This window comes from Dermochelys coriacea, chromosome 9, assembly GCF_009764565.3.
Source record: "Dermochelys coriacea isolate rDerCor1 chromosome 9, rDerCor1.pri.v4, whole genome shotgun sequence".
Lineage (NCBI taxonomy): Eukaryota > Metazoa > Chordata > Testudines > Dermochelyidae > Dermochelys > Dermochelys coriacea.
In genome coordinates this window covers 33,374,102-33,401,889 of record NC_050076.1, presented here as the reverse complement: position 1 = coordinate 33,401,889, position 27,788 = coordinate 33,374,102, and the positions used below count along the sequence as shown (strand labels likewise).

Below are 27,788 nucleotides of genomic sequence, written 5' to 3'. Positions count from 1 at the left end.
GTTCTTCACAGAAATTGATGGAAATTTTAATATAGATAAAAATTGCTTTGTAAGACAGAATTCTTCAAAATAGATGGAACGGTTTTCACTAAAATCTTTAAAAAAGAAAGCTTTGCCTGGGGCAGAAAGCAAGCATGAAAAACTTCCACCAAACAGTTTAGCAAAGTTTATAAGCATTTGAAAAATGGCTTTATAATGGGAAGTATTAAGCAGTCTTATCTCGAGCTGTCGCTATTATGTCTGCTTATAATAATGCTAAGTAATTTAGAAAACATATTTGCAAAGAAGAACACAGTGCACAGTTTAAAGGTTTCTCTTACAAAGGATCAAAATTCAATATGCATCTGGTGGTTGTTTCCCAGTTCATTATTTCTTCCCCAGCTCTGCTTTACTGCTTTTTGAAGACACATTCAATATAGTCAGCTATAACCCAGGTTTCTGCAGGTAAAGCTGTGCAAAAAATTGTATTTTGGCTCTTTTATTAAAATCAAGATTGCTTGGAGTTGAGGGTTTAACTCAAAACCAGAAGATCCTAGTGAAGAAATGTCTTCATGAAAATAGCAACTTTTTTGTCTTTTACCTTGCTTTTCTTTTGTCTTTTGGAGGTGTAGAAGGCTATCAATCCTTCTGTTGACTTCTGGTAGCCAGTTTGACTTTTTTGGGAAGGATGGTGGAGGTACAAGATCAGTCACCTTTAAACACTTTTTTGGGAAGTAGATTTGTTTCAAAGTACTCCTGTGACTCTTCTCTTCTCCCTCTATTCTTAGTAGGTTTCAAGGGAGTAGGAAGCCTATTTCTGCATTTCAATCCTTCAGTACTGCAGGAGGAGGAACGGAATTCTTTCCCTCTGTCCATTGCTAGATCTTTCCACTTAATCCTTTTAGTGGGTGAGAGTTGGTGGCACTTTGGTTTTGGTATTAACACTTTACTTGTCTCTGAATTCAGACTTATGGTGTGTGTGTGTGTGTGTCTCTCCAGATGTGGAACTTCTAAAAGATGGAATCTTGAGATTTTGAATATCCTTGTTAAGATTCAAAATCTGAAAACACTTTTTAGATTTCCACTTTATTTAACTATTGGATGTGGAAAGTGCAGGATGCTTTCTGAGATTTAAGCTCTTTTGGATATTGTCACTTGACTCAATTCATTGTAGATGCTCTTGTTTTGTTTAATTTGCATAAAGGAGCTGTGATATCCTGTGAATGTACAAATAATTTAATAATGCTAACCAACTACATAAAATTGTGGAAGTAGGCTACTGTGTGTTTGCACGGACTTTTTTTGTATATCTTGCTATCCTGTTATGCATACCATTTAGAAGTAGGCATTGGGCTTGGGACATGTAATTGGCCAGAGGTGTGCTCAGGAATTCAAATTTGACCCCTTTTTTTGGAGGGGAGGGCACAGAAGTTCACTGTTTCCCCCTAGCCCTAGGAGGAGCTCAATCTTCTTCCCTTGCTCCACCGAGCCCTGGAGAGGAGCTTTATCTTCCCTGCCTCTGTGGCCTTGGTGCTAGAGAAGTTCTGTACATCTGAGTAAGCCTTTTAAAACTGGGAGCTGTAGTTGTAAGTCACATTCTTGTTCCTAGTTATATGCTCTCTCTCTAAAATTGCATATAAGGCTGCCTGTCTTTAGTGCAGGAGAGCAGGTGAAGACAGAGAATTGTGGAAGGTGACAGTCTCCGTACAGATCAGGTGGAAGGCCTGATATGGAGAAGCCTGCAGAGAGCAAGATCTGGATGGAGGGAAAGCCTCTGCAGGAAGGGCTGTAAGGACTGTGGAGACAAGGGCTAAGAGAAAATTATTTGCTTTTTTTAATTCTTGGTTTCTAATATAATAAAGAACAAAAGAAGTGGAACTATGCAATCTGAATTTGGCTGACCAGTTCAGTTGGTACAGAAGCTAGAAAAGGAATCTAGCTGACTCTTCCATTGAGCTGTTGATAGGAGCAAAATTAGTAACCAATTATTTTTGTCCCAAAAGTAGGCACTGCAGCTTGCTTTAACTACACGTGCTCATAAGTTAAACACGCTGGCTGACAGTCTGATCAGTGGTGTCTTGCTCCCCCCTTTTTTCAGTGTCCCCCTATTGGAATATGTATATCTGCATATGAGGGAGAACTAGAACAGCTTCCCCCACGTGGAGTCAGCAAAAAGCAAAAGCTGAGTGTTTGGAATTTTCTAACTTTTTGTAGTTTCTCTCCAATCCTAACTTTGCACAGTCAGGTTTTGCACTTAGTGCATGGATATACAAATTAACAGTACTTGACTATTTTAAGATGTTTTTACACTTTAAAATTGTTTTTATTTTGACTTGGGGGGGGGGAAGTTGCTTTAGAAAGTTACTGTTGCAGAGTGCAATTGTCAATAGGAAGTGGGTTATTGCACTGTACCTTTTCGGATGTCTTTGGGGAGGGGGAAGAAATGATCTAAAGGAAATTAGGGTTCTCTTGTGGTTGCTGTAGTCATCCAGTGACTGATGTGGTAGAAACTTGTGAGTTAAACAGTCCAGTTTTACGTCAGCATTTTTTTGTCTTCATCTGAGATTATGAAGTGTGGGATGGGAAAGTACCTTGAAAACTTGACACATTTGTTAATGCTCTGCCAAAACTGCTGGTAGTCTTAGAATAACAAATGCATTTGTATGTTCTATGCATAATACATATTTTTATATACTAAACATACACCTATATATCTACACAAAACAATAATTGATTCTCCAAGGTTGTAGAATTTCTGGAAGAGCCTAGAAGATGACCTTTTTATTTATTTGTGTGGAGACTCTTTAGGTTCGTCTTATTTTAAAGGGATACAATCAACTTGAAAATCTCATGCAACAGAGGCAGAAATTCACATGGACAACTATCTTATTACTGTAACTGAAATTAAAGGGCAATTTTTGAAGCTTGTTTACTTTGTGCATTTTCACAACATTCTGTATATAGTCATTCACACTGTTTTTGTTCTTGGTTTATGGCCTCCACTGGGACTGGTTCTGGCCAAAAAAACAAAACAAAAAAAAACCCTTTACTTTTTAAAAATTGATAGTTTGCTTAACTTGCAGAACATATGAAGTTTGAGACCATAGTAAGCAGCTTACAAAAAGACAGCAATGGGAAACATCATTCCTATCCATAGACATGTTCTAGCTAAAATGTAACAGGAAACTTTGGCCCTTAATTTTTTTGAAGTAACTACAAAATTCTTGTACGTGAAGAGGAATGATGTGCTTTTTCCCAGCTCTCCATGCCTATGAATATGAACTGTCAATTTATCATTAGATGCCTGTCAGTTTTTTTGTTTTTTTTGTTTTGTTAGGAAGATGCATGTAATAACTTGGGGAAGGAGGAGGTAGCTTGGCCAATTGCTGGTCAAGATGTAGTTTGAAGATGCTCTGGCATAATTAGCAGAGGCACATCAGAGAGGCTTTGAAGACCAGTGAGATGTTGTCACCACTTCCCCTGCAACCTTAGGTGCCTCACAATGCTTTGCTGTTGTCGCTTCCAACTTGGGCCACTCTCAAATAGCCAGAGAGCAATATGTAGGTCACAACCTGGGTGCCTGTGTATAGCTGCAGCCCTGGTCTAACAGCTCTGACCCCAGCAGCCTGTCAGCAACACTCTGGCTTTCACCATCCTTGGTTACTATTTTCTGGGTGACTCGAACACATTCCCAGTCACAAATTTTCCCCAAAACATGTGTTCTGCACTGTCCTGCCCTCTCCTGGATAGTTCAGATATTGTAGGTCCGTTGCCCCTGTGGGGGGGGGGGTCAATAGCCAAACAGCCTGCTACTTTAGATGGAGCTATTAAACAGCTCAGCATTAAACAATGCTAAATTTAGCTTTTGAATTAAAAAATAAAACAAGTGTATTTAACTGCAGAGTATTTTAAGTGAGTACAAGTATAAAGTATTAAAGTCGGAAATTGTTACAAGAAAAATAAAGATACCCTTTCTAGTAGCTAAAACTAGACTTGGTTCAAGGTAAAATCCTTACCACATGTTCCCAGCAACATTGATGATCAAATTTTCATATTAGGATCCCTCCCAAGATCAAAGGACTGGTTTCTTTGTCATTTTAGGTGAAAGAGGGGAGAGAAGGAAATATAACCAGGGTGTTTTTGCCCTTCACTTTTATAGTTCAATCACCTTTTAAAATGCATTTTCCTGAAGATCATCCCCAGATAAAGTTCCTTCCTGTTGTGAGGACATAGACATGGAGTCTAGTATTGAAAGATATTCTAGGTTGTTGCTTGCTAAAATGCAGATCGATCAATTCCTTCCCCCCCCCCCATTCGTTGCCAAAGAATGGTCACTTGATGGGTGATTACCAGTCAGTTTTAACACCAGGCTAGAGGTGTCAGCTTATCCTTTGTCTGAGAAACCAATTTGCCCCCTCTTGCTGTCCCAAGGACCCTGTTTACTACTTCTATGTAAAGATGTGTTGACACCTCTCTTTGTTTAGGATAGACCTATTTAACAACTTCTACCTAGTTAGGCCTATGTGGGTTTGAACATGTGCTAGCAAAGTCATCCAGAGGGAATTCATAACTTTACAATTAGCTGAGCAGAAGCTCCTAGTGTGATTCTGTGACCAAAAGGGCTAATGCAGTCCTTAGATATATAAACGGGAATATTGATTAGGAATAAGGAGGTTATTTTACCTCTGTACTTGGCACTGGTGTGATCATTAATGGAATACTGTGTTTAGTTTTGGTGTCCATGCTTCCAGAAGGATGTTGATAAATTGCAGAGGTTTCAGAGAAGAGCCAGGAGAATAAAGGACTGAAAAGCATGCCTTACAGTGATAGACTTAAGGAGCTTAATCTATTTATTTTAACAAAGAGATGATTAAGGGGTGTGTTGATCATGCTCAGAGTACCTACATGGGGAGCAAAATATTGATGATGTGATCTTCACTCTAGCCGACAAAAATATAGCAAGACTGTGGCTGGAAGTTGAAGCTAGACAACATTTGCACCATAATACCAGTCTGAATTTAACAGTGAAGATAGGTTTCAGAGTAGCAGCCGTGTTAGTCTGTATTCGCAAAAAGAAAAGGAGTACTTGTGGCGCCTTAGAGACTAACAAATTTATTAGAGCATAACCTTTCGTGAGCTACAGCTCACTTCATCGGATGCGAGCTGTAGCTCACGAAAGCTTATGCTCTAATAAATTTGTTAGTCTCTAAGGCGCCACAAGTACTCCTTTTCTTTTTACAGTGAAGATAATTTACCATTGCTCCATTTACCAAGGTTTGTGGTGAATTCTCCATCACTGGGAATTGTTAAATCAAGATTTTTTTTCTAAAAGATCCTCTAGTTCAAACATGAATTAAATCAAAATAGATCACAGTGGTCCCTTAAGTGCTTATAATCCATGGATTGTGACCAGCTGAGGATCTGGCCAGTGTCTTTGGGATCGCCTGCAGAAATAAACCACCACTATTGCAGGCTTGTGCTTTTAAGGGACAATCTACCCTTAAGTCTTCACTATCCTAGGGTATGTCTACACTACGAAATTAGGTCTATTTTATAGAAGTCGATTTTATACAGTAGATTGCATATGTCCCCACTAAGCGCATTAAGTCTGTGGAGGGCGTCCTCACTACCGTGGCCAGCATTGACTTAGAGTGGTGCACTGTGGGAAGCTATCCCACAGTTCCCGCAGTCTTCGCTGCCCATTGGAATTCTGGGTTAAGCGCCCAATGCCTGATGGGGCAAAAACATTGTTGTGGGTGGTTTCAGGTACATGTCGTCAGTCGCCCCTCCCTCCTTGAAAGCAATGGCAGACAATCATTTTGCATCCTTTTTCCTGGGTTACCCATGCAGACGCCATCCCACGACAAGCATGGAGCCCTCTCAGCTCACCATCACCGCTGCTGTTGTGAGCATTGTAAACACCTCGCGCATTATCCTGGACTATATGCAGAACCAGGATAAGAGATGCCAGCACGAGGAGGATTTTGGTGAGGACATGGATACAGACATTCCTGAAAGGATGGGTTGTGGCAATTGGGACATCATGGCGGCAATGGGGCTGATTGATTCTGGGCCAGGCAAACAAGCACAGACTGGTGGGACCATATAGTGTTGCAGGTATGGGATGATTCCCGGGGCTGAGAAATTTTCGCATGCATAAGGCCGCTTTCCTGGAACTCTGCGAGTTGCTTTCCCCCACCTTGAAGTGCAGGAATACCAAGATGAGAGCTGCCCTGACAATTGAGAAGCAAGTGGTGATAGCCCTGTGGAAGCTTGCAACGCCTGACAGCTACTGGTCAGTCGGGAATCAATTTGGAGAGGGCAAGTGTACTGTGAGGGCTACTGTGATCCAAGTAGCCAGTGCAATCATTGATGTTCTGATATCAAGGAAAGTGACTCTGGGAAATGTGCAGGTCATACTGGATGGCTTTGCCGCAATGGGTTCCCTAACTGCAGTGGGGTGATAGACGGAATGCATATCCCCATCTTGGCACTGGACCACCTTGTTGACCAGTACATAAACCGCAAGGGGTACTTCTCAATGGTGCTGCAAGCACTGGTGGGTCACAAGGAATGTTTCACTGACATCAATGTGGGATGGCTGGGAAAGGTGCATGACACTTGCATCTTTAGGAACTCCAGGCTGTTCAAGCAGCTGCAAGAAGGGACTTACTTTCCAGACCAGAAAATTACCGTTGGGGATGTTGAAATGCCAATAGTTCTCCTTGGGGACCAGCCTACCCCTTGCTCCCATGGCTCATGAAGCTGTACACAGGCAGCCTGGACAATAGTAAGGAGCGGTTCAACTATAGGCTGAGTAAGCGCAGAATGGTGGTAGAATGTGCCTGTGGACTTTTAAAAGCTCGCTGGCGCTGTTTGCTGACTAGGTCAGACCTCAGCAAACCCACATTCCCATTGTTATTGCTGCTTGCGCCATAATATCTGAGAGTAAGGTAGGGAGACGTTTATGGCTGGGTGGGAAGTTGAAGCAAATGGTCCAATTTTGAGGAGACGGACACCAGGGCGATTTAGAGCACAGGTAGGCACGCTGCACATCAGAGAGGCTTTGAAAACCAGTTTCATGACTGCCCAGCCTACAGTCTGTTTCTCCTTGATGCACACCCGCCCCCTTTGTTGATTTTCATTCCCTGTGTCAGCCACCCTCCCCCCTTCGAAATAAAGTAACTATTGTTTTGAAACCATGCTTTTTCTTTTTCTTTCTTCTTTTTTTTTTAAAGAAAGAAACTGACAAGGTACCCTGGGTTGGGGAGGAGGGAAGGACAAGGCCACATGGTTTATCGTAGTCACACTAACAATCAAACTGTTCGACAGCCTTCTGTTGCTTGGGACATCCTCTGGAGCAGCTGGGTGTCCAGAGCCTTCCCCCGTCCCACATTCTTGGGCATCTGGGTGAGGCAGATATGGAACTTGAGGAGGGGGGCATGTGATTATGCAGTGGGGGGCTGTGCTCTTGTTGGCTTTCCTGCAGCTCCAACAGATGCTTCATCATGTCAGTTTGCTTCCCCCATTAGCCTCAACATGGCATCCTGCCTCTGCTCTTGATGCTCACTTAATTCTTTCCTGGCCTCTGCCACTGAATGCCTCCATGCACTAAGCTGTGCCCCATCAGTGCGGGAGGACCGCATGAGCTCGGGGAACATGTCATTGCGTGTGCGGTTTTTTCGCCTTCTAATCTGCGATAACCTCGGGGACAGAGATGATGGGAAGCATAGAAACACTTCCACCTGGGTGGAAATGAAAAGGGAGAGTAAAATTTAAGATGATGCATTTCTGAGAACAAAAGGGAGACTCCTTCACAGTGAATCAAGCAATTCACAGTAGACTGCATGTACTTTAGGTACAAGGTCGCATTTTTCCTTTTATATTGAGCGCCTGCCACTATGGTGACATATCTCACGCGTGCGCACACATGCGCGCACACACACATGGCTGGGCAACAGAATTCTGTTTTCAGGCAGCCATGGTAAGCCTTTTGGTACGCGTGGTTGGCTCCTTACACCTTCATAACATTTGGGAATGTTTTCAAACTGCAGAACACTCCTTCTCCAGAAAGAAAAGGAGTACTTGTGGCACCTTAGAGACTAACAAATTTATTTGAGCATAAGCTTTCGTGAGCTACAGCTCACTTCATCGGATGATGAATGCTCTAATAAATTTTAGTCTCTAAGGTGCCACAAGTAGTCCTTTTCTTTTTGCCAATACAGACTAACATGGCTGCTACTCTGAATCCTTTCCCAGAGCAAGCAATGGGTTGGCTTTCACATTTTAAAAGGAGAGGCTGTGGTTTTCAGGTGGATGTGCAACACACACCTCCCCCCACCCCCTGTGTGGCTATTCTCCGGGATGATCCCTTCACCCCTCCAACCCCCCACAATATGGCTATTCTCTGGGATGATCCCTTTTTAGCGAAGCGCAAACAGCCTAGCATGAATGGGGTCCTTTTACTGTTCTCTTACAAAAATTCCCCTATTTCAACCAGGTGACGATGAACGATATTACTCTACTGAGGCTAACACAAAGATATAGACCGAATGTTGCTTGATTGCGACCAAAACCCAGGACCATTCGCTGCCATGCTTTGTGCTGTAATGATTCCAGAATACGTGCTACTGTTTTGGCATGGTAAAGCGTCCTACCATGGAGAATGAAATAAGGCAGCCCTCCCCAGAAACCCTCTGCAAAGGCTTTCAGAGTACCTCCAGGAGAGCTTCATGGAGATGTCCCTGGAGGATTCTCGCTCCATCCCCAGACATGTGAACAGAGTTTTCCCAGTAGCTGTACAGGCCATGAATGCATCCCAATTTTTCAGGGAAAATTAGTCATTCAACACTATTGCTTTAAACTCGATTGTAGTTACAAATGTGCACTCACCAGGGATACCTTCTCTGGCTTCAGGGTCGGGGATCCCGCCTTTGGAGGGTATTGACTCCAGGGTGATGAAAAGGTCCTGGCTGCTGGGGAGAACGAATTCACCGCTTGCCTGCTGCGCATTCTCCTTCCTCATCAACAAAATCCTCTTCCCTGTTGTGTGAGACTCCCCCCTTGCAGGTGTTCATGGAAAGTGGTGGGATAGTGGTAGGATCCCCTCCTAGACTGGCATGCAGCTAATCATTAGAAGTGGCATGTATGGGGCTCTGACCCGGAGCAACTGTTTGCCTGCTTTGTCTTTTGGTAGGTTTGCCTGAGCTCCTTAACTTTCATGTGACACTGCTGTTGTAGCCTCTCTCCAACATGCCCTGTGAGAGATTTTGGCACATATACGTTTGCATTTCTTTTTTTGATGGGAGTTCAGCCTGCGCAGATGTTCTCCCCATGCAGCAATCAGATCCAGTGTCTCCCTTTCGGTTCATGCTGGAGCTCGTTTGCGATTCTGGGGTGACTGCATAGTCACCAGTGCTGCTGTTTGCCACGCTGACCAAACAGGAAATGAAATTCAAAAGTTCCCGGGGCTTTTCCTGTGTACCTGGCTAGTGCATCGGAGTTCAAAGCGCCGTCCAGAGCGGTCACAATGGAGCACTCTTGGATAGCTCCCAGAGGCCAATACCATTGATTTGCGTCCGCACTACTCCAAATTCAACCCAGCAAGGTCAATTTTAGCACTACTTCCCTCATCGGGGAGGAGTACAGAAGTCTATTTTAAGAGCCCTTTAGATGTACAGAATGGGGTTGGTTGTGTGGACGCAGTCCATTTTTTTTTTTTTAAATCGACCTAACGCGGCTAAATTTGACGTAACCCTGTAGTGTAGACCAGGGCCTAGAAATAGTTTTGACTTCTTCCAGGTAAACAGATTTCTCTCATCTGGCCACTAGAGTAGATGCATACAAACCTTGTTACAAATGTATTTAAAATGTTTGGACGTGCACTTTAAAATATGAATCCAGCACAATTTAACCCTACCGCATTGATCAACCAACCCAAGTTAGTAACTGGCTTAGGTGGAACAAGGTTTAATCCCCATTCAGATGGCTTCCAAACACTGTTGCTGGCCCAATATTTACCACTTCCCCTATCTTTGGGTTCGTGTAGATGAGGTCTACTGGCAAGTCGTCTTGTCTTTAAGTCAAATTAACAGGTAACTTGTAGATCTACAGTCTTCCCATTCACAGTAACTTTCTGTGCATCATTAAGTTTTTGGGTTTTATTTATCCTGAACTCGTGACTGTATTTGAGTACTTCATGGTATTTAATCCCCCCAAGAATCCTGAAGACCCACTAACCTGCTTCAGACTAACTGTACGCCTGATTGTCGTCTAGTATTGTTATGCCTAGAAAACTGTGGATTGGATAGTCTGGTGGTGGAGCCCATTTGTACTATATATCCACACTACATATAACATCATGTGGAATCCGATATGCTTCAGATATATTAATCATTGCTGTGCAGAAACTATGTACTGGCTCATGTTAACTCTTTATTGGTTTGATTTAAAGTGTCTTCTTTGCTTTAAAAGGAGTAATTTTTCAGCTTGTCAAAAATTGTTCTTAATTTTATTAAGATGATGAAATAAAAAGAAAGGTACAGAGTTTAAGCACAGAAGTTTCTGGTTATCAGGGAATAAGGTACAGATTATCAAGGTGCAAAATTCCGTTTAGGAACGGGTGGCGTAAGGAATACATAATCTGCAATCTCCCCGATTGGGGGTAAAAGGTTAACGGGTCAGAGTATAGACATTGAGATATGAGGGTATGTTCTTCATATAATGGCTATGTTCAGGTGTGGAGTATAATGAGTGGATATGATGAGGATGGATTTACCCTCATTTGGTGAGATTTAATGTTCAGTGAGTTAGTTTCTAGTTTATATGGTCCAATGGAAAAAGTCTTTCAGTCCCTTTCTCATCGTTGATGCACGATGTCGTACCAGCTCACACTACCTGGTACTGTCGATGGCCGGTGATGTGTTCGATGTAGATGTCCCTGGACCATCAGATGGTGTCCGAGACCATGAGGCGCCTCATGAGCTGTGCGTAGTGTCAACTGATCCCACAGGTCCACAGTACATGCTCGTCGCAGGGGTCCCAAGCGCCCAGGTGTCTGACGATCAGGGCATCCATCTGCACCTTGTAGCCCTTTGCTCTCAGGGTGTCGGCCAGGGGGGTGTATTTTTCCAGCTTATGAGCTCGGGCTTTGCGAAAGGCCGGGGTCCTGTTCTCAAAGGAGACGGTGACATCTATGACTATCTTCTTGTGGGCCTTGTCGGTGACTACCACATCAGGTCGCAACTGGCTGTCAGTACCGGGGATGGCGCAGTTCATGATTCACTAACTTTGTTTCTCTTTTTTTTCATTTTAGCATAAAGGAATGTCATGGGTTACCTCTTATAAATGGACAGAATTGTGACCCTTATGCAACGGTGTCTCTTGTGGGTCCTTCTAGGTAACATTTGTTGAACTATATTGCAAATTCAGTATTTCCAAATGTGGTTCTAAATTAGGAAAGAGACAGGTATGTCCTTGGACCGAAGTGTTCAATTATATAGTTAAATGATTGGATGGATGGATGGATGGATTTTAGTGTTGGAGAAAACTATCTTTATTTCCCCCCACCAGTTTCTTACGATGTACTGTATGTGTTCTACACAAATTTCTGTTAGACATAGTTCAGTGCTGTTTCTAGGTACATACTCATTTAACACAACTTTTTCCCTGTTAATTTTACTTACACTGAAGCTCTTTACAGGCTAAGGTTTTCCATGGCATAAGAACATATGTTGTGTATGTTATAAGTCATGTACCTTTGTCTCTGTTAAGATCATATAAATCCTATTTAAAAGCAAAAAATAATTTCATATTTGCTGTGCTTCTCACTGAGTAATGTGTTGAGCAGGAATTTCTAGCTGGGATGAGAAATAAATAGAATGCTTATTTACATAGGAAAAAATCACTAAATATACTTTGTCTGCTTTAGTTTAGAATTAGCAAGGGCTTTTTTTTTTTTTAAGAAAATGCTTAGTATCTGAGCAATTCTTGGAAGTGACAGGTTCAGTCTCTGGAAAGAGAGGCTGCAATATTATGTGGTTATAGTAACAATGTACACCACCACTTAAAGTAGAAAACAGGAGTGGAGCAAGAGGAGAGGATGGAGAAGGAACACTGAACATTTCATATGTGGAGGCAGATGCACAAAAATGTTTTCAGGAGTGAAAATCATTCCAATCCATTCCAAATTTTAATCTGCATCAACCTTTATCCATTTCATGTTTCACTTGTTGTTTGTGAACTAAAATATAAATGGTAAACTAAATATGACCACCTTCCAGGTGCACATATATATGTAAATAGGTACAGCTTTTGAACATCACCATTTAACTTTTCAAACCATGCTGTGAATGTGTATTAACTTTCTCCAATATTTTTCTATTATATCAAGTGACATCTTTAAATGACCTCAATACTTGCATAATTACACAGTATAGCTACAAATCTCAAAGGTATTTAGGACCTATCTTCCATTGAAATTAATGGGAGTTAAGCACCTAAATATGTTTGAGGATCTGGGCCTAAGATTTAAATGGATGGCCCTTTCTTGACAATAGAATGTTTTAATAATTGTGTTTTAAATTCTATATGGTAAAAATGTACCACATTGAAACAGGAATGACCAAAAGAAGACAAAAGTAAAGAAGAAAACGAGCAATCCACAGTTTAATGAAACATTTTATTTTGAGGTAACTAATTTCTCTCAATTTAAACTCTCTCTCAAATCATGTGTGTTGTTGCCTGCCTGTTTGTCTCATGCACAGTTTTTGGTTTTGGTTTTGGTTTGGTTTTGTTTATGCTAGCCACAAGAGGGTCTCATGGAGAAACTTGCATTTACTTCAAAATAAATTAAGTAACCTTTATTTGAAAGACCAGGCTGAAAGACCACAGCAGTACCATATAACTACTACCTAGTGAGAAGTGCTAGTTTCATAGTCACAAATGTAAGGGCTATTTATTGCCCTTGATTGGCAGCCATCAGTTGCAGTTCTGATATGGTGTGAAGTATGAATGAATATACTGTATATACGTGGCCCTTAATTTGAACATCTTTCAGAGCACTTAGTAAAAAATGAGGTTTTGGCTGTTTAGTCAGTACAGTAATTTAACAGGGTGATCAGTGATTTTTAAATCATTCTCTAGGTAGAATAAGTGCTTTAACTTTTTGCTGCTTAAGCCTTGGGGTCAAACCCTGTCTCCAAAAACAAATGATATTAAGTTTTTGGACCTAGCCTCATCTCCTTTGTCTCCATAAGATGATCAATATACTGCTTGACATTCTGTTAGAGAGTCCTAGACTTGGAATATCCGTATTGAGGTTCATCACCTTTGGAGTGTGGGTTATTTTATTCAGTCTTTGTTGAAATAGATTGAAACTGCATATTACTTTAATGCATTACAATGTGCAAAATAGAATTCTGGCTCTAGCGAGTCTTTAGGTAGAATGGTGCTTTTCTGTAAACAAAGTGAGTAACTATGGGACAAATCCTGACTCCAGCTATCTGCAAGTCTGGAAGCCCCTGAAGGCAACAGAGCTGGTAAATACCACGCTTCAGAGCCGGAATCTGTGGTGGCTTCCTTTACTCCCTCATAGTTTTGGGGTGAGCTAAAGCAAGGAAACTGGTGGATATTCCTCCTCTGACCACTGCAGAACTCTCACGCCAAGCTTGGCTTACTTGAGCTTTGGTGCAGGGGGCCCAGAATTTGGCCCTTCAAGATGATTCCACTGTTTGTTTTCCATCTTTGTGTTCTGCTTTTCATTTTATATTGTGAAAAATAAAATGGCCAGTAAAATATATATCCCTTATTTTCAAGTTATCAAGCTATATGAAAGTACTGAACTTTTTAAAATCCGTACTGTGACGGTAGTATGTAATTTAATGCTTCGCGTATAGATTCTGATCCTGTGAGAACTCTGCTTTTGAAACTCCCATTAATTTCAATAAGAAATGGATGATTGGAGTGCTTGCAGAATCAGGGCTACAGTTTGTTTTGGCTCTCATGTTCTACCTCATGAAATCCCAGATTAAATTTTTCTGTGTATTAAAATGTTGGAACAAAGTGGTTACAAAGCAATTGAATAATTTTATGGCTTAGTCAAGTAAACTACACACACAGTATCCTATCTGGGAATGCAATAAATTGAACACAATTAATCTGGAAGTGAAAAAACAGATTCTAAAGTATGCAGTTAAAATTGTGTGAAGTGGGGGAGGGGACAGTGGGCTTTTTATGGTTTATGATGGATAATTAATATTCTAAACTTTCAGAAATTTGCTTTCAGGACCAATATAATATTAAAAAGCAAAGATTTTACAGTAGATATGGAAGATTTGTAATTTAAAAACCAAGCTGAAGGAGAAAAATCATTGAGGGATTTTATTTTACAGGTAACGAGGTCCAGTAGCTATACCAAAAAATCCCAGTTTCAGGTAGAAGAGGAGGACATAGAGAAGCTAGAAGTCAGGTACGTTCTTGAGATTATATATTTAATATCAATTTCTATAAACTACATTAAAATCTTTATGCCATAACATTTCTTTATTTGGATATAATGTGACTGCAAAAAACTAATGTTCAAGTTTACAAAGAAGATTCGTCCTATTTCAGAAATAAAATCCTCATAGTAAACTTGCTTCAATTCTAAAAGTGAAATTGTAAACCATTCTGAGTATCTGAGAAAATTATTCATGTAATAGCTTACTTTACGGAAAGTTGTATGTTTCCTTAATATTTATTCCCTGGCAAGTGTATAATATTTGCTTAATGTCAATGAAAACAAAAATCCTTTTTTTGCAGAACCTAGATTACTTAGGTAGTACAGCAGTTCCTAAAATAGAGATTCTAGTCTCTCCTACATATCTGCTAGCATCTGGCAGCATGTTTGGTGGAACACATATAATGCCTTCCTCTAGCAGATATAAGAAGCACCTTACAGTGTATTTCCCCTTTCTACTCCTGCATACTTTAAGATAGTTTGCCTGCATTTGTACTGTAGAAGCAGTGTTTCAGGGCACCTCCATTTAGCCTCATCAGCTTTGCACATGCACATGCCCGACCTCAGAGAGGAATTGAGGGCACAATTTGAGCATTAGTGATCATTTCATAGCTGGCACCAAAAGAATTTAGTGTAAATTTTAATTATCATTAAAGAAACAACTTCTCACTCCTAAGTCTGTTCTTACTTATGTGACCCATCAATTTGTACAGGTGCGTAGGATTATAGATGAAAATACATATAGAAAAGCAATTATGCCCCAACAACTCTAGCATTAATTTTTTTGTTCTTCTTAACCTATCTGCTGTCTAACAGAAATGTCAGAGGTAAGAAGTAATCAAATCCATCCAGGTGCATGTCTTTGGAGTGATAGCTCTTTAGGTTTTGAATATTCAAGCCATTGTCTGAAAAAACTAGCGCATGTGTCTGTGTGGTATTGCAGTCTGTCCAAGTTTTATTTGCAGCAGTAAAATAGGGATATAAGTACATTGGTAAAAGTTCACTGCAAACACCTGAAAAAGGAAATGCAGTAATTTCATTTTATTATTTTGTTCAAAATAGAAAACGCATCAACCAGTATCACTATGTTTTACTGATGTAAAGTCTGTGATTTCTAACTTCCACTGTCTAAATTTGTTTCCATGGCTGCCTTTCGTGGGTTTAATAAGCCATTCAAGTTTCTCTTGACTTTACTAGATTGGTATAACAATTCTAATATTTCCTGTCTGTGTGCATGCTGAATTAGTGATGCAAGGTGGTTGTTGCTGATGATCTGAAATCTGCTGGTGGTTTTTATCCTAATTTGCAAGAACATTAAAAAGAATGTTTTAACTTTCAGGATTGACCTATGGAACAATGGAAACCTGGTGCAAGATGTCTTCCTAGGAGAAATTAAGATTCCAGTGAAAGTGTTGGGAAATGATTCCTTCCAAGCATGGTGAGACATAAGGGACCAAAGGCAAACTTGATTCTACATCAGAAGTGGGCAAACGTTTTGCCCCAAGAGCCACATCTGGGAATAGAAATTGTATGGTGGGCCATGAATGCTCACAAAATTGGAGTTGGGGTGAGGGAGGGGATGAGAGCTCTGGTTGGGGGTGCAGGCTCTGGATGGGGCTAGAAATGAAGAGTTTAGGGTGTGGGAGAGGGTTTTGGGTGGGGGGTGTGAGGAGTTTGGGGTGTAGGAGGGTGCTCCACACTGGGATTGAGGGTTTCAGAGGGTGGGAGGAGGATCAGGGCTGGGGCAGGGGATTGGGGTGCAAGGAGAGCCTCAGGGGTGCAGGCTCTGGGCATCGCTTACCTCAAGCAGCGGCAAGTACCTTCTCCAGATCCTGCGTGGAGGCATGGCCAGGCAGCTCTGCCTGCTGCACTGTCCACAGGTACCGCCCTTGCAGCTCCCATTGGCTGCGGTTCCCTGCCAATGGGAGCTGTGGAAGTGGCGCTTGGGGTGGGGGTAGCATGCAGAGTGGAGCCTTCTGGCTTCCCCTACATGTAGGAGCCAGAGGAGGGCCCTGTCATTGCTTTCAGAAACCACATGGAGTGGCCCCCAACCTTGCTCCCCATCTGGAGCGCCAGAGCGGGGCAAGCCCCAGATTCTACTCCCCAGTAGGAGCTTGAGGGCCGGATTAAAATGGCTGGTGGGCTGGATTTGGCCCATAGGCCATAGTTTGCCCACCCCTGTACTACATTGATTTCCTTAATGCAGAAAGTGTAAGTTGTTCTTCAAGTGCTTGCTCATGTCCATTCCAGTGTGGGTGTATGCATACCCCAAGCACAGTTGCTAGAATTTTTTCCCTTAGTGGTCTCCGTCAAGTCAGCTCCAGTGCCTTCTGGTGCCGCGTGCTCATACCACCAGTATAAAGGACCCAGCGAACCCTGCACCCCCTCAGTTTCTTCTTACCATCTGTTACAACTTCTGGAACTACTCTTGTTGCCTCAAGCTAACTTTCCAGTCGTTTTTTCTCCTATTTTTCTTTTCCAGTGTGTACAGTTGTTACAGTAGCGATAGGTGGTTTTTTTTAAGTTGGACTCCTTTGCGCTCAGTGAGATTCATTCACTCCCCACTGCCAAGGCATGCATCGGTCACCCAGCTTCAAACCCTGTGCTTCCTGCAGCAAATGGATGCCATTGAGCAACCTGCACTAAATTGTCTCAAGTTCTTGGGGAAGTCTCCTAGAAAGGATCACTGCCAGATCTGCAAGGACTTCGCACCAAAAAGGACTGGGAGGTGAGATGGAAAGTCTTTTTCTTATGGAGGTAGCCCTGAAACCCACTTCAGAGCCATACTCAAACTCCAAACCAAGTACTTCAGTTTGGTGTGAAGCGCTCCTCCCACTGGTTGTGAGTCTCGGCACCAGTCCCCACCCTCGATGCTCAGAAGAAACACAAGAAGCAGCTGAAGAAGTGGTGATCCCTGGTGCCAGAGTCAAGCAGGGATGGGGACTGGAGTAGAGCCAGATCTGTGTCGGATCACTCTTTCACCCTGGCACCACAACAGCCAATACCAGCAGTTCTAGTACCTACACAGGCTCTACTGACTCCTGCATTGGCAGCATTGCCAGTCAATTCACAGTACTGTCAACTCCAGAGGCATTTGTGGCAGCCCGCGATGCACTTTGATTGCTGGTTCCTGCATCCCCAGCCATAGAGGACTCTGTGCTGCCAGTACTGTTGAGTGCCAGGGAACGAGCCACCGTTCAGTACCAGGACTGCCCTCTAGCGGGAAAACCTCACGCAGTAGCCTCATCACAGGCTTCATCGTGGCACTGACACCAAGGGGGTCCACACCACTGCCGAGACTCGCTCTTTTTGTTGGAAGCAGAAGTGGGATCCTACTCTTCCTGCCATTATAGCTGCCCACGTTACTCCCTGGGACATTCCTATTCTGCCATGGGCCCCAAGCACAGGGGTACCACCAAGCAATTGGCCACTGGGTCTGTGGGGGCTGGCACTTTTGAAGTGGGAATCTTTGGGGGTTCCCCAAAGTTCAGCGTGCACTCTTCAGGTGTTCCTACTTGGTGGTCTCAGAGCAGAGCGCCTGTAGTGCTTTGCCATGTGACACCCACCCTCAGCCCCAAATCCAGACTCTGTTACCAAGCCTCAAGAAGAGGCCCTGCAGCTCCTGGTCAATATGGAGGGAGAGGTGGAGGCCCTTCAGCTGTTCCTATCTTCCTCTTCCCCAGATGAGGTTGTATTGGCAGCAGGTGTGTCCACTGTGCAAGATCACAACGTTTACCAACTCTTATTAAAGCAAGTGGCGTCAATCTAGGCGTACAGAAGGAGGTTATCAAGGAGGCAACTCGCAGCCTATTGGACATTCTATCAGCAGCGGGTCCCTTGATGGTGTCTCTATCACTTAACGAGGCTGTCATGAGCCCAGTTAAGGTGGTGTGGCAGACCCCTGATTCCCTCTGTCCCACGGCAAATCATATGGAGCAGAAGTACTTCATACCAGCCAGAGGTTACAAGTTTCTGAATTTGCATCCTCTCCCAGGATCCCTGGTGGTAGCAGCTGCCAATAAGAGAGAGTGACAGGGTCAATTGGGCACAATATCCAAGGCAAAGGACCCAAAAAAGTTAGACCTGTTTGGCTGCAAGGACATAGCAAACCAGCAGGCTCTGCTGTGTCACTATAACTTCGATATGTGGGAGGCTATGCAAAAATGTAAGGACTTACTCCCTCAGGATGTCCGACAGGAGTTCTCCTTGCTGATCAAGGAAGGGAAAACGGTGACAAGGGCCTCCTTACAGGCTGTCCTGGATGTGGCCAATTCTGTGGCCAGGTCTATGGCCACAGCTGTGATCATGTGGCAGAAGCTCATGGTTGCAGTCATCTGGCTTTCCCTAGGAGGTACAACAGACCCTTCAAGATCTCCCCTTGGAAGGGTCCTCTCTCTTTTTGGAGCAAACTGATGCTAGGCTCCACAGGCTTAAGGACTCTAAGGCGACCTCGAAATCCCTGGGGCTGTATATCCAAGTGGCATCTAGGAAGCATTACAGGCCCCAACAGACAGGCCATTACTTTGTCCAGCCTCCATACGGGTCTTTTAATAAGACTGGGACTTTTCAGCTTGGAAAAGAGACTAAGGGTGATATGATAGAGGTCTATAAAATCATGACTGGAGTGGAGAAAGTAAATAAGGAAGTGTTATTTACTCCTCATAACATAAGAATGAAATTAATAGGCAGCAGGTTTAAAACAAAGTATTTTTTTCACACAATGCACAGTCAATCTGTGTAACTCTTTGCCAGAAGATGTTGTGAAGGCCAAGACTATAACACGGTTTAAAAATAAACTAATACATTCATGGAGGATAGATCCATCAATGGCTGTTAGCCAGGATGGGCATGGATTGGGTCCCTAGCCTCTATTTGCCAGAAGCTGGGAATGGGCAGTGGGATGGATCACTTGATGATGATGATTCCCTGCTCTGTTCATTCCCTCTGGGGCACCTGGCATTGGCCACTGTCAGAAGACAGGATACTGAGCTAGATGGACCTTTGGTCTGACCCAGTATAGCCGTTCTTATGGTCTCATGGTCTTATGACCAGCAGAGGATGAACGGGGTTCAGGCATAGAGCTCCTCCACTGGCTTCCACAGTAGGGCCAGTGCAGGCCATCTCCAGCCACTCAGGGAGCTCGAAACACTTTTTGACGAGATGCTTGAGGTTGACATCTCAGTCCCCACAGTATAGGATCCAGTTACCCCTCTGTTTTTGAACATTACTTCAGACTGTTGGGACTCAGCCTGTCATCCCCAGTTTGCCAAGCATTCCTGCTCTGCATTACAAAGTCATATTGGTTCTTACAGACAACACGACTGCCATTTTCTATATAAACAGGAAGGGAGGAGCTAGTTTCCCTCCCCACGGTCCTCCCCCCCCCCCCCCCCAACCAGTGCCAGAAAGCAATCCAGCTATCGGAGTTCTGCATAATGCATTCAATCCATCTCAAGGCATCGTATCTCCGGGGAGCATAGAACCAGCTGGTGGATCACCTCGGCAGATCTCTCTTCTCTCACCGTGAATGGTCCCTTTGGCTGGACGTGGCAAAGGGCATTTTTCAACAGTGGGGGACTCCCGTTACAGACTTGTTTGATACCCATGACAACAGCAAATGCCATCAGTTCTTTTCCCTGCAAGGCCACAGTCCAGGGTCTCTTATGGACACCTTCCTACTAACATGGATAGATCACAGGTATTATGCCTTTTCCTTATCCCGATGACACACAAGATTCTGATGAAGATCAAGCAGGATAAGGCATAGGCCATTCTCATAGCCCCAGCATGGTCCAGGCAGCCTGGTTCACCACCCTGTTAAGCCTCTTAATGGAGACCCCGCACCTGCTTCTGCTACACATGGACCTGAGACCCCGGTTGGCTGCTCTACCCAACCTCAGTTCTCCATGTGACAGTTTGGAAGCTCCATGGCTGAATCCTGAGGAGTAAGCTTGCTTGGAGCAAGTCTGTTAGGCAGTGGAAAACCCTACAAAAAGGAAGTGATTCTCCCATCTGATCCTCCCAAGCAGAGTTCTGCCCACACAGTCCTCATTATAATTGATATTGGAGTACCTTTTGCACGTGAAGCAACAAGGTCTGGTTATTTCTTCAGTCAAAATTCTACTGGCAGTGATATTGGCTTTCCATCCCCAGTCGACAGCTGGTTTCTTTTCATACAAGGTGGCTATCTGTTTTCTTAAAGGTCTGGAAAGGTTATACCACCAGGTAAGACAGCCTATTCCTCCCTGGAAGCTAAACTTTCTTACCAAAGCTCTGACAGGTCCCCAGTTTGAGCTGCTGGCAACGTGCTTGTTGGTTCATCTCTCCTGGAAAGTGACGTTCTTGGTGTCTATCACATTGGCCAGAAGGGTTTCAGAAATCCATGCCCTCACATCGGAGCCCCCATATACGATCGTCTTCCACTGCAGTCAAACAGTCTTCCTACCAGTGTTCCTCCCAAAGCAGTGTGCAAGCAGGGAGGAGCAACATTTAAGTTCCTTAGATGTTAGACGTGCCCTGGCATTCTATATGCAAAGCACCAAGATGTTTTGCAGATCAACCCAGCTGTTCATAGCCATAGCAGAAAGGATGAAAGGCCTTCCCATCTCTGCCCAGAGAATCTCGTCCTGGATTACATCATGCATTCGTGCATGTTAACAGCTGTCTGGCATTCCACCTTCAGGTTACCTGACCATTCATTCCACAAGATCACGGGCCTCCTCAGCCACTTTCCTAGCATAAATCCCTATTCAGGGCAGCAACCTGGTCTGCGGTGCACACGTTCTCAGCGTACTATGCCATTACCTAGCACGCCAGAGATAATGCTAACTTGAACTGCACAATCTTGCAGTCAGCTTGTTCTTGAATTCCGAGCCCACCTCCTATGCTACTGCTTGAGTCACCTACATTGGAATGGACTTGCGCAAGCGCGCAAAGAAGAAAAAAGCAAGTACTAGTCTTTCTGTAACTCTTTTGTTCAAGATGTGTTGCACGTGTCCATTCCAAAACCCGCCCTCCTTCTCCTCTTATCGGAGTCTCCGTAAGAAGAAACTGAGGAGGTGCAGGGTCCTCTATACCGGTGCTGCACGTGGCACTAGAGGGCAGTGGAGCTGACCCAACAGATGCCACTAGGGGAAAAAAAATTCCTGCAACTGCTCGAGACTTGCACACACCTATATTGGAATGGACATGTGCAACACCTCTCAAAGAACAACAGTTACAGAAAGGTTAGTAGCCGTTTTTTATAGTACATGTTAAAATTCTTAGTCGTGGTTCAAAGAGCAAGAAAAACCATCTTACTGTATTTCCTCTGAGATACAGTAATGTAGCATATACTAGGTACTAAATGTAAAATACTTTCTTCCAGATGCTCCGCTGATTAATAGCTTACTACTGAGGGTGTAATTTTTGTGTGTATATCTTTAATTTTTTTCCTGTAAAACTACACATCATCTGCAGGGGGAAATGAAGGCTCGGAAATTTAGAAGTCATTGCTATCTAATTGCAGTTCATAATCTATGATATTTCTGTCTGCGTGCGCGCACAAACATACACAATGGACGGGATGGGGGGAGAGAAGAATTGGGGAAAGACAATTAATAGCCATGAAATCTGATTATACAGATTTTATATAATACATTTTTATTTTGAACATTATATGATTAGGCTAAAGCAAATTAGAGTACTTTTCCATCTTGGGGGAATTTATAGTCATTACCCATCTACATAGTTAAATACTATACAGATCTGAGATGAGTGATTGTCTAGTCTCTCCAGTCTTAGCTACGTGTTAACAATCACTTTTCCTAGTGTAAATATACCCTTGCTTGGTAGTTCCAATGTCACACTGTTTGTTAGTTCTATTAACAGGGTAGATGAGTCTTTAATTTTAATCTTAAAAGACAAGAAGGGGGGGAAAATCCCCCCCACCCCCACAAATATCATTCAGGCCTCCTTTATGCATCAGACACAGAAACACAAATTCACTGATGTGGACTTGAAAACAATGGAACACATACATTGTAGTATGGTTAAGTGTAGACACTTTTATTATTATTGTAAACTATTACCCAATTGGGGGTAACCATCCCAGTCTACCTGACAGTGTTGTTCCATTGTGGAACTCATCTGGCACCAATGGCCTGGGTGGTCTAGAAACTGAAGGTGGGTATGAAGTCTGTACCCCTATATGCCTTCAGGCCTGACAACGGACCTTTAGTGGAAGCTGGAGTCAAACTACTCCCCTTCTTCACATTGGAGGTAGAAGAGATAAGATGGTGGGAGCTACCGGCTGCATTAGACATAGGGAAACCCCTCAACACATATAGCGGTGCCTGGGATTTATGTGCAGGTAGTCTGCTGAGTTGCATCTGAAACTTTACCCACCAACCACGCTGGAACCTGCCAAAGTTGCAATTTGTGTAACTTAAATCCCCAAAATAAGACTTGAAGGGTGCTGGATTAGGCCATTAATAAAGATTTTTGACTAACAGAGTTTAAACCCTATAAAAATAGCTAACAGACCCTTAACTTATAGAAACGTTGCCTGTGCTTTTGGAGAACAGCAGAAGGTTTTTTGGGGGCTTTCCAGAAGTCTGCCAGACTAGAGCAGACAGAACTGCAGACAGATAAGGGAGTGCCTCCAAAACTCAAGTACTGGGAAAATGAGTATTTTTCAGAATCCTGATTTACAATGGAGGTGAATCAGTCATTCTGTACATTGGCATGACACCTTTAAGTATGGTGTGTCTAACATTAAAACAATGATTTGTAAAAATACAATTGTGTATTTGTACAAGATGTTTGAAAATCACTATAATCTTGGTGTGGGGTAGTTGATATTAAAATTGTACTATTTGACATGATAAAGAAATTACTTGGATTATCAAAATGTACCACCTGTTGGCGTAGAACTAAATTACAGAAAAAAGCCAAGAATCATGTAATAATTATACAGTGATAATACTGAATAGGGAAAAGCAACATTAGAATCATAATAAACTAGAATCCTGGGATTACTTTCTAATCAAATGCAATTCTGGGACTTTGAGACTGGAAATAAAATCCTGTGGTTTCCAGGTTTTCAGATTCTCCTTCTGTTTGTGTTTTTTCCAGCTCTTTTATATTTATGTATATATTTATAATTATAACATGATTTTTCTATAGCTGCTTTTGTGTACTTTTAAAATAAAATTATCCTAGTTTTTGCTTGAGTAACGTCTTCTCTACTGAATATTTTTCTTCAGTTTTCACTTTTCGCTCTATTTTTGTTTAATTGTAGGCCATCTGTAATTTCTGCAGATAAATGCTACTCATCTTGTAGCAGTATTAATGGGTAATGAGAATAAAAGTAACCTAGATTTAAAATAAGAACAGTTTTTAAAAATGCTGAATAAACCTGTATCAGCATTTTTAACAATCCCTCTTCTATCCACCTAGCCCCACAAAGATCATTATTCCACACAACTCACCTGCAGAGAAGACCTGAGAAAATGTACGCTTTGCATTATGTTCTGATGGTCTACTGAATGCTCCTATCTTCAATTAAAGATTTTTTTTAAATTCCTTTAATTACCCATATCTAATTCTTAAGTCTTTTTATCTTAACTTTGTTAAAACCATTGACAGCAGGTCAAGATTCAGACTGATGCATTAATATACACTGGAAAATTTCATTGTCGTTTTACAATACTGCGATATTAATCTAGTTACTTAAACAGTAACTTTTAATGTAGTATTTTACAGTTGCCTTGTTGTTTTCAGGTACTTACTACAACCAAGAGAAAATGGAAACAAATCCTCTAAAACTGATGATCTGGGATCACTTAGACTAAATGTTTGTTATACTGAAGACTGTGTACTTCCATCTGAGTACTATGCTTCTTTAAGAAATTTGCTGCTAAAATCACCAGATGTTCAGGTAACTTCTTTTTGTTTTAGAAGAGTCAACAGATCTAGGGCCAGGTTATGACCTTCTGCACGTGCTTCTTTATGGGAGTAAGGAGACGTGACTCTTCCTCCTCCGTAGTCTACCTGTACTATGGCTTTGTAAGCAGCCTGTGAAGCTACTGTTCCTGCTCCTCCTGGGTGGGCAGCACATTGACTCCCCACCCATAGCCCTAGCCAGTACAGTGAAGCTGGAAGAGGGCGAAGTAATCTGTAACAGCTATAAGGCTTTCACCAGTTACTTTCTCCCTGGAGCAAGCGGGGGGGAGAACAGAGACCAGATTTGGACTCTGAGTACTGGCTAGGACCCATGGTCTAGTTTATAAGGCACTGAATTGGGATTCGAGGACCTGGGTTCAATTAGTTGCTCAGCCACAGATTTCCTTTGTGATCCTGGGCAAATGACTTGTGCCTCAGTTCCCTGTTGGTAAAACAGGGATAGCACTTCTCTGCCTTTATAGAGGGGTTGTGAGGATAAAATCCATTAAAGATTGTGAAACACTCGGACGCTACAGTGATGAGGGCTATTTTAAAAAAAAAAAAAAAAAAAAAAGGTACCTGGATATGACTCTTGAGCAATGCAACCACATGCTGCCATTTATTCAGGGCTTGTGGTAAAGCTGCAATCTAACCCTTTAGAAATATTATTATATTGAATAAATGTAGAATTTTTAATAGTTAGTCAGTGTCAAGGTTTTTGAAGGTATTTAAGCCAATCTGAGCAGACAGTAAGTTTTTTTTTTTTGTAGACTTGTAATTGGCCTAGTGCTAAGTTTTCTTACAAAACTCATGGTATCTGCAATCTTGTTGGGAGATGTAATCTTTTTCTAGGTTGTGTTCAGACTGTGCAAATAGTATGTTAAACTATTTTCATCTTGGTTTCACCTTTATCTTTTGTTACAGCCAGTCTCTGCTTCTGCTGCCTACATTCTGGGTGAAGTGTGTCGAGATAAATATGATGCTGTTTTGCCTCTTGTAAGACTATTGCTGCACCACCATAAGATAGTGCAATTTGTCACTGCAGTGGCTGAACTAGACTTGAAAGACACTCAGTATGTTTCATCTTTCCATAACTTCATAATACAGGGTGTTTTATTTTTAGTTTTAAATCATTTTATGATCTATTTTTGATAAATGGTCACTATTCATTTCTTCATCGGTTTAAGTTAACTGTAACTGCAAAAAGAAAAGGAGGACTTGTGGCACCTTAGAGACTAACAAATTTATTAGAGCATAAGCTTTCGTGAGCTACAGCTCACTTCATCGGATAATGAATCATCTAATAAATTTGTTAGTCTCTAAGGTGCCACAAGTACTCCTTTTCTTTTTGCAAATACAGACTAACATGGCTGCTACTCTGAAACCTGTAACTATATGTAATCGCTTGCCATTGACTGTCTTATTGTAACATCACTGGATAATACTGTTCTAGCTGAGGATCAGAATTCCCAAAGAGCCCTGTTTTTAGAATGGCTGGTTTGGTTGTAGTGTGTGTTTCGTTTTTTTGTTTTTGTTGGTTTGGGGTTTTTTTTTTTTGAGCTATTACTTAACTAAACATGACATACTAGAACAGTGTCCAACAGCAAATGGGTTAAGTTTTGTTTTTTGTTTCTAAAAATCAGTTTGGCCATTTTCTGTAAATTTTATAGGTCATTAGTCTGCAGTTTAGATTCTGTTTTCAAAAATCTTATTTCTATATGAGCTGAAAAGCAACACGGGTACTGTTTTGTTGCACAAGTGTGGAGATCGCATGAATGTGGATTTCACACCCTTCTATGCATCTTGAAAACTGCACTTTGGAAGTTTTAAACCACCCACTTTTGGTGGCATGGGGTCTGACACAGGAGGACCAACAGCAGGGCCTATTGATATGCTGTTGCATATATCCATTGGTCAATCCACTGCACCCATATTTTGGGATGGGACATAAAGTAACAGACACTGCTATAGCCCCCCCCAGAGAATACAATAGTGGCAACTGAGGTGCTGTTATGTGCTGTGGAGATGGAAAAGGAATAGATTCCATTACCACAGAGGTCACCTCTGAAAAGTGTACTACTTCCAGTTTTGCATGGGGTGAGGCAATCTGGCTTGACAGAATTCAAATTGTGGGGGTTTTTTGTTTTTTTTCCACCCTAATTTCAACTATTTATAGTGGTCATCTTTAACTTCTTTTTACAGTTGCTGGAAATGAAGGGGGTTATGGTTGGGGCAGCACTGACAGCAGGCCTGTAGAGGGTTCTCCACACTGACAGCAGGGCTACAAGGGGTTCCCTGCAAGACCTGGGGCACAAGGTGCAAGGGAGGCTGCAGTTCTGGTCCTGCAGAGCAGAAATCTCTGGCCAGGACTGCAAGGATGAGAACGAGCCCCTGGCTGCAGAGTGCTGTTGAACAGTTCCTGTCCAGGGATTACTCCCACACTCCTGCTGTGAGCAAGGCGCAGGATGAGCCCCCAGCTGAGGGGGAGGCCTCCCTACTGCTGAATGGATCTTGCCCATCCTCATTGCGGCCCTAGCTGGGATTCTCTGCTCTGTCCTGCAGAGCGGGTTCAGGTTTTACCAGCCCTGTGGCTGTGCAGGGAGCTCTGCAGCTCAGCTGTCAGACCCACTCCCATGACAGCAGGGCTGCAGAAGGTTCTCTGACCAATCCCTACAGGCATAAAATGCTGTGAGGGTTTGGGGGGCTATAGGCCAACTGTTGATATTTTATTTTGTCAGTTTCAATGTGTCAGCTGAAATTGATGTTTACCAACAAATATTTGAAATGAGATCCTAACAAGCCTACCTATATTTTAAGAATCTGGTTGTATTTTAAAATAACACTTTTAAAAGTGCAATTCTCATATGATAACTTGCATAATGTTTTTAATGTGCACATTTTTCTATCATAATAGATCATTGTAATTTAAAACTGATTTAAATTGGATTTATCAAATTAGAAACGCCTTTTATAACTCAACATATAGATAGTTTGCATTTATATTCAACAGCTACATCCAAAGCACAGCCTTAAGTGAAATATTTATTGCTGAAGAGTACTAAGTCTGTTTTAGTAGCATACAGTTTAGCTATGTCTTCATTGTTTTGAAATTTTCTCCAAATGCATTTTTCTCACAAGCTGCATAGTTTTCTTTATTTTAGAGTGTCCTAAACTGTACGTTTTTAAATTTTATTATGTTGATAATTTAAATGAGTGCAAGACTGTTTTTTGTGTTTTATGTGGGAGGTGTTACTGCTTCTCTTTCTGTCCCTCAGGGTTCTCAGAAACCAAATGTTTAATCTCAGTGGGCAATTTCTGGTTTAAATATGTTAAATGTTTTCTAACACCTGTCTAAACATGTATTTATGTAGTAGTAGCATTAAATAGC

General features: G+C 42.3%; 1 protein-coding gene across 11 annotated transcripts in view; it reads left to right on the top strand.

The window, feature by feature from the left end:
• Nucleotides 1–27,788, top strand: part of RASA2 (RAS p21 protein activator 2) — a 105,036-nt gene that overhangs the window by 39,605 nt on the left and 37,643 nt on the right. For 9 of the 11 annotated variants that reach the window (XR_006274447.1, XR_006274446.1, XR_006274445.1 and 6 more), the window contains 6 exons: nucleotides 11,294–11,377; nucleotides 12,596–12,668; nucleotides 14,370–14,446; nucleotides 15,816–15,914; nucleotides 24,239–24,395; nucleotides 25,325–25,473. Coding sequence is in view for 5 of the 11 variants with exons in the window: in XM_038415392.2 (XP_038271320.1) it covers nucleotides 11,294–11,377; nucleotides 12,596–12,668; nucleotides 14,370–14,446; nucleotides 15,816–15,914; nucleotides 24,239–24,395; nucleotides 25,325–25,473 (639 nt within the window). In the remaining 6 variants the exon portion in view is untranslated. Of the gene's footprint in view, nucleotides 1–11,293; nucleotides 11,378–12,595; nucleotides 12,669–14,369; nucleotides 14,447–15,815; nucleotides 15,915–24,238; nucleotides 24,396–25,324; nucleotides 25,474–27,788 lie in introns of those variants that run through there. The other 2 variants (XM_043492911.1, XM_043492912.1) reach the window with 2 other exon arrangements.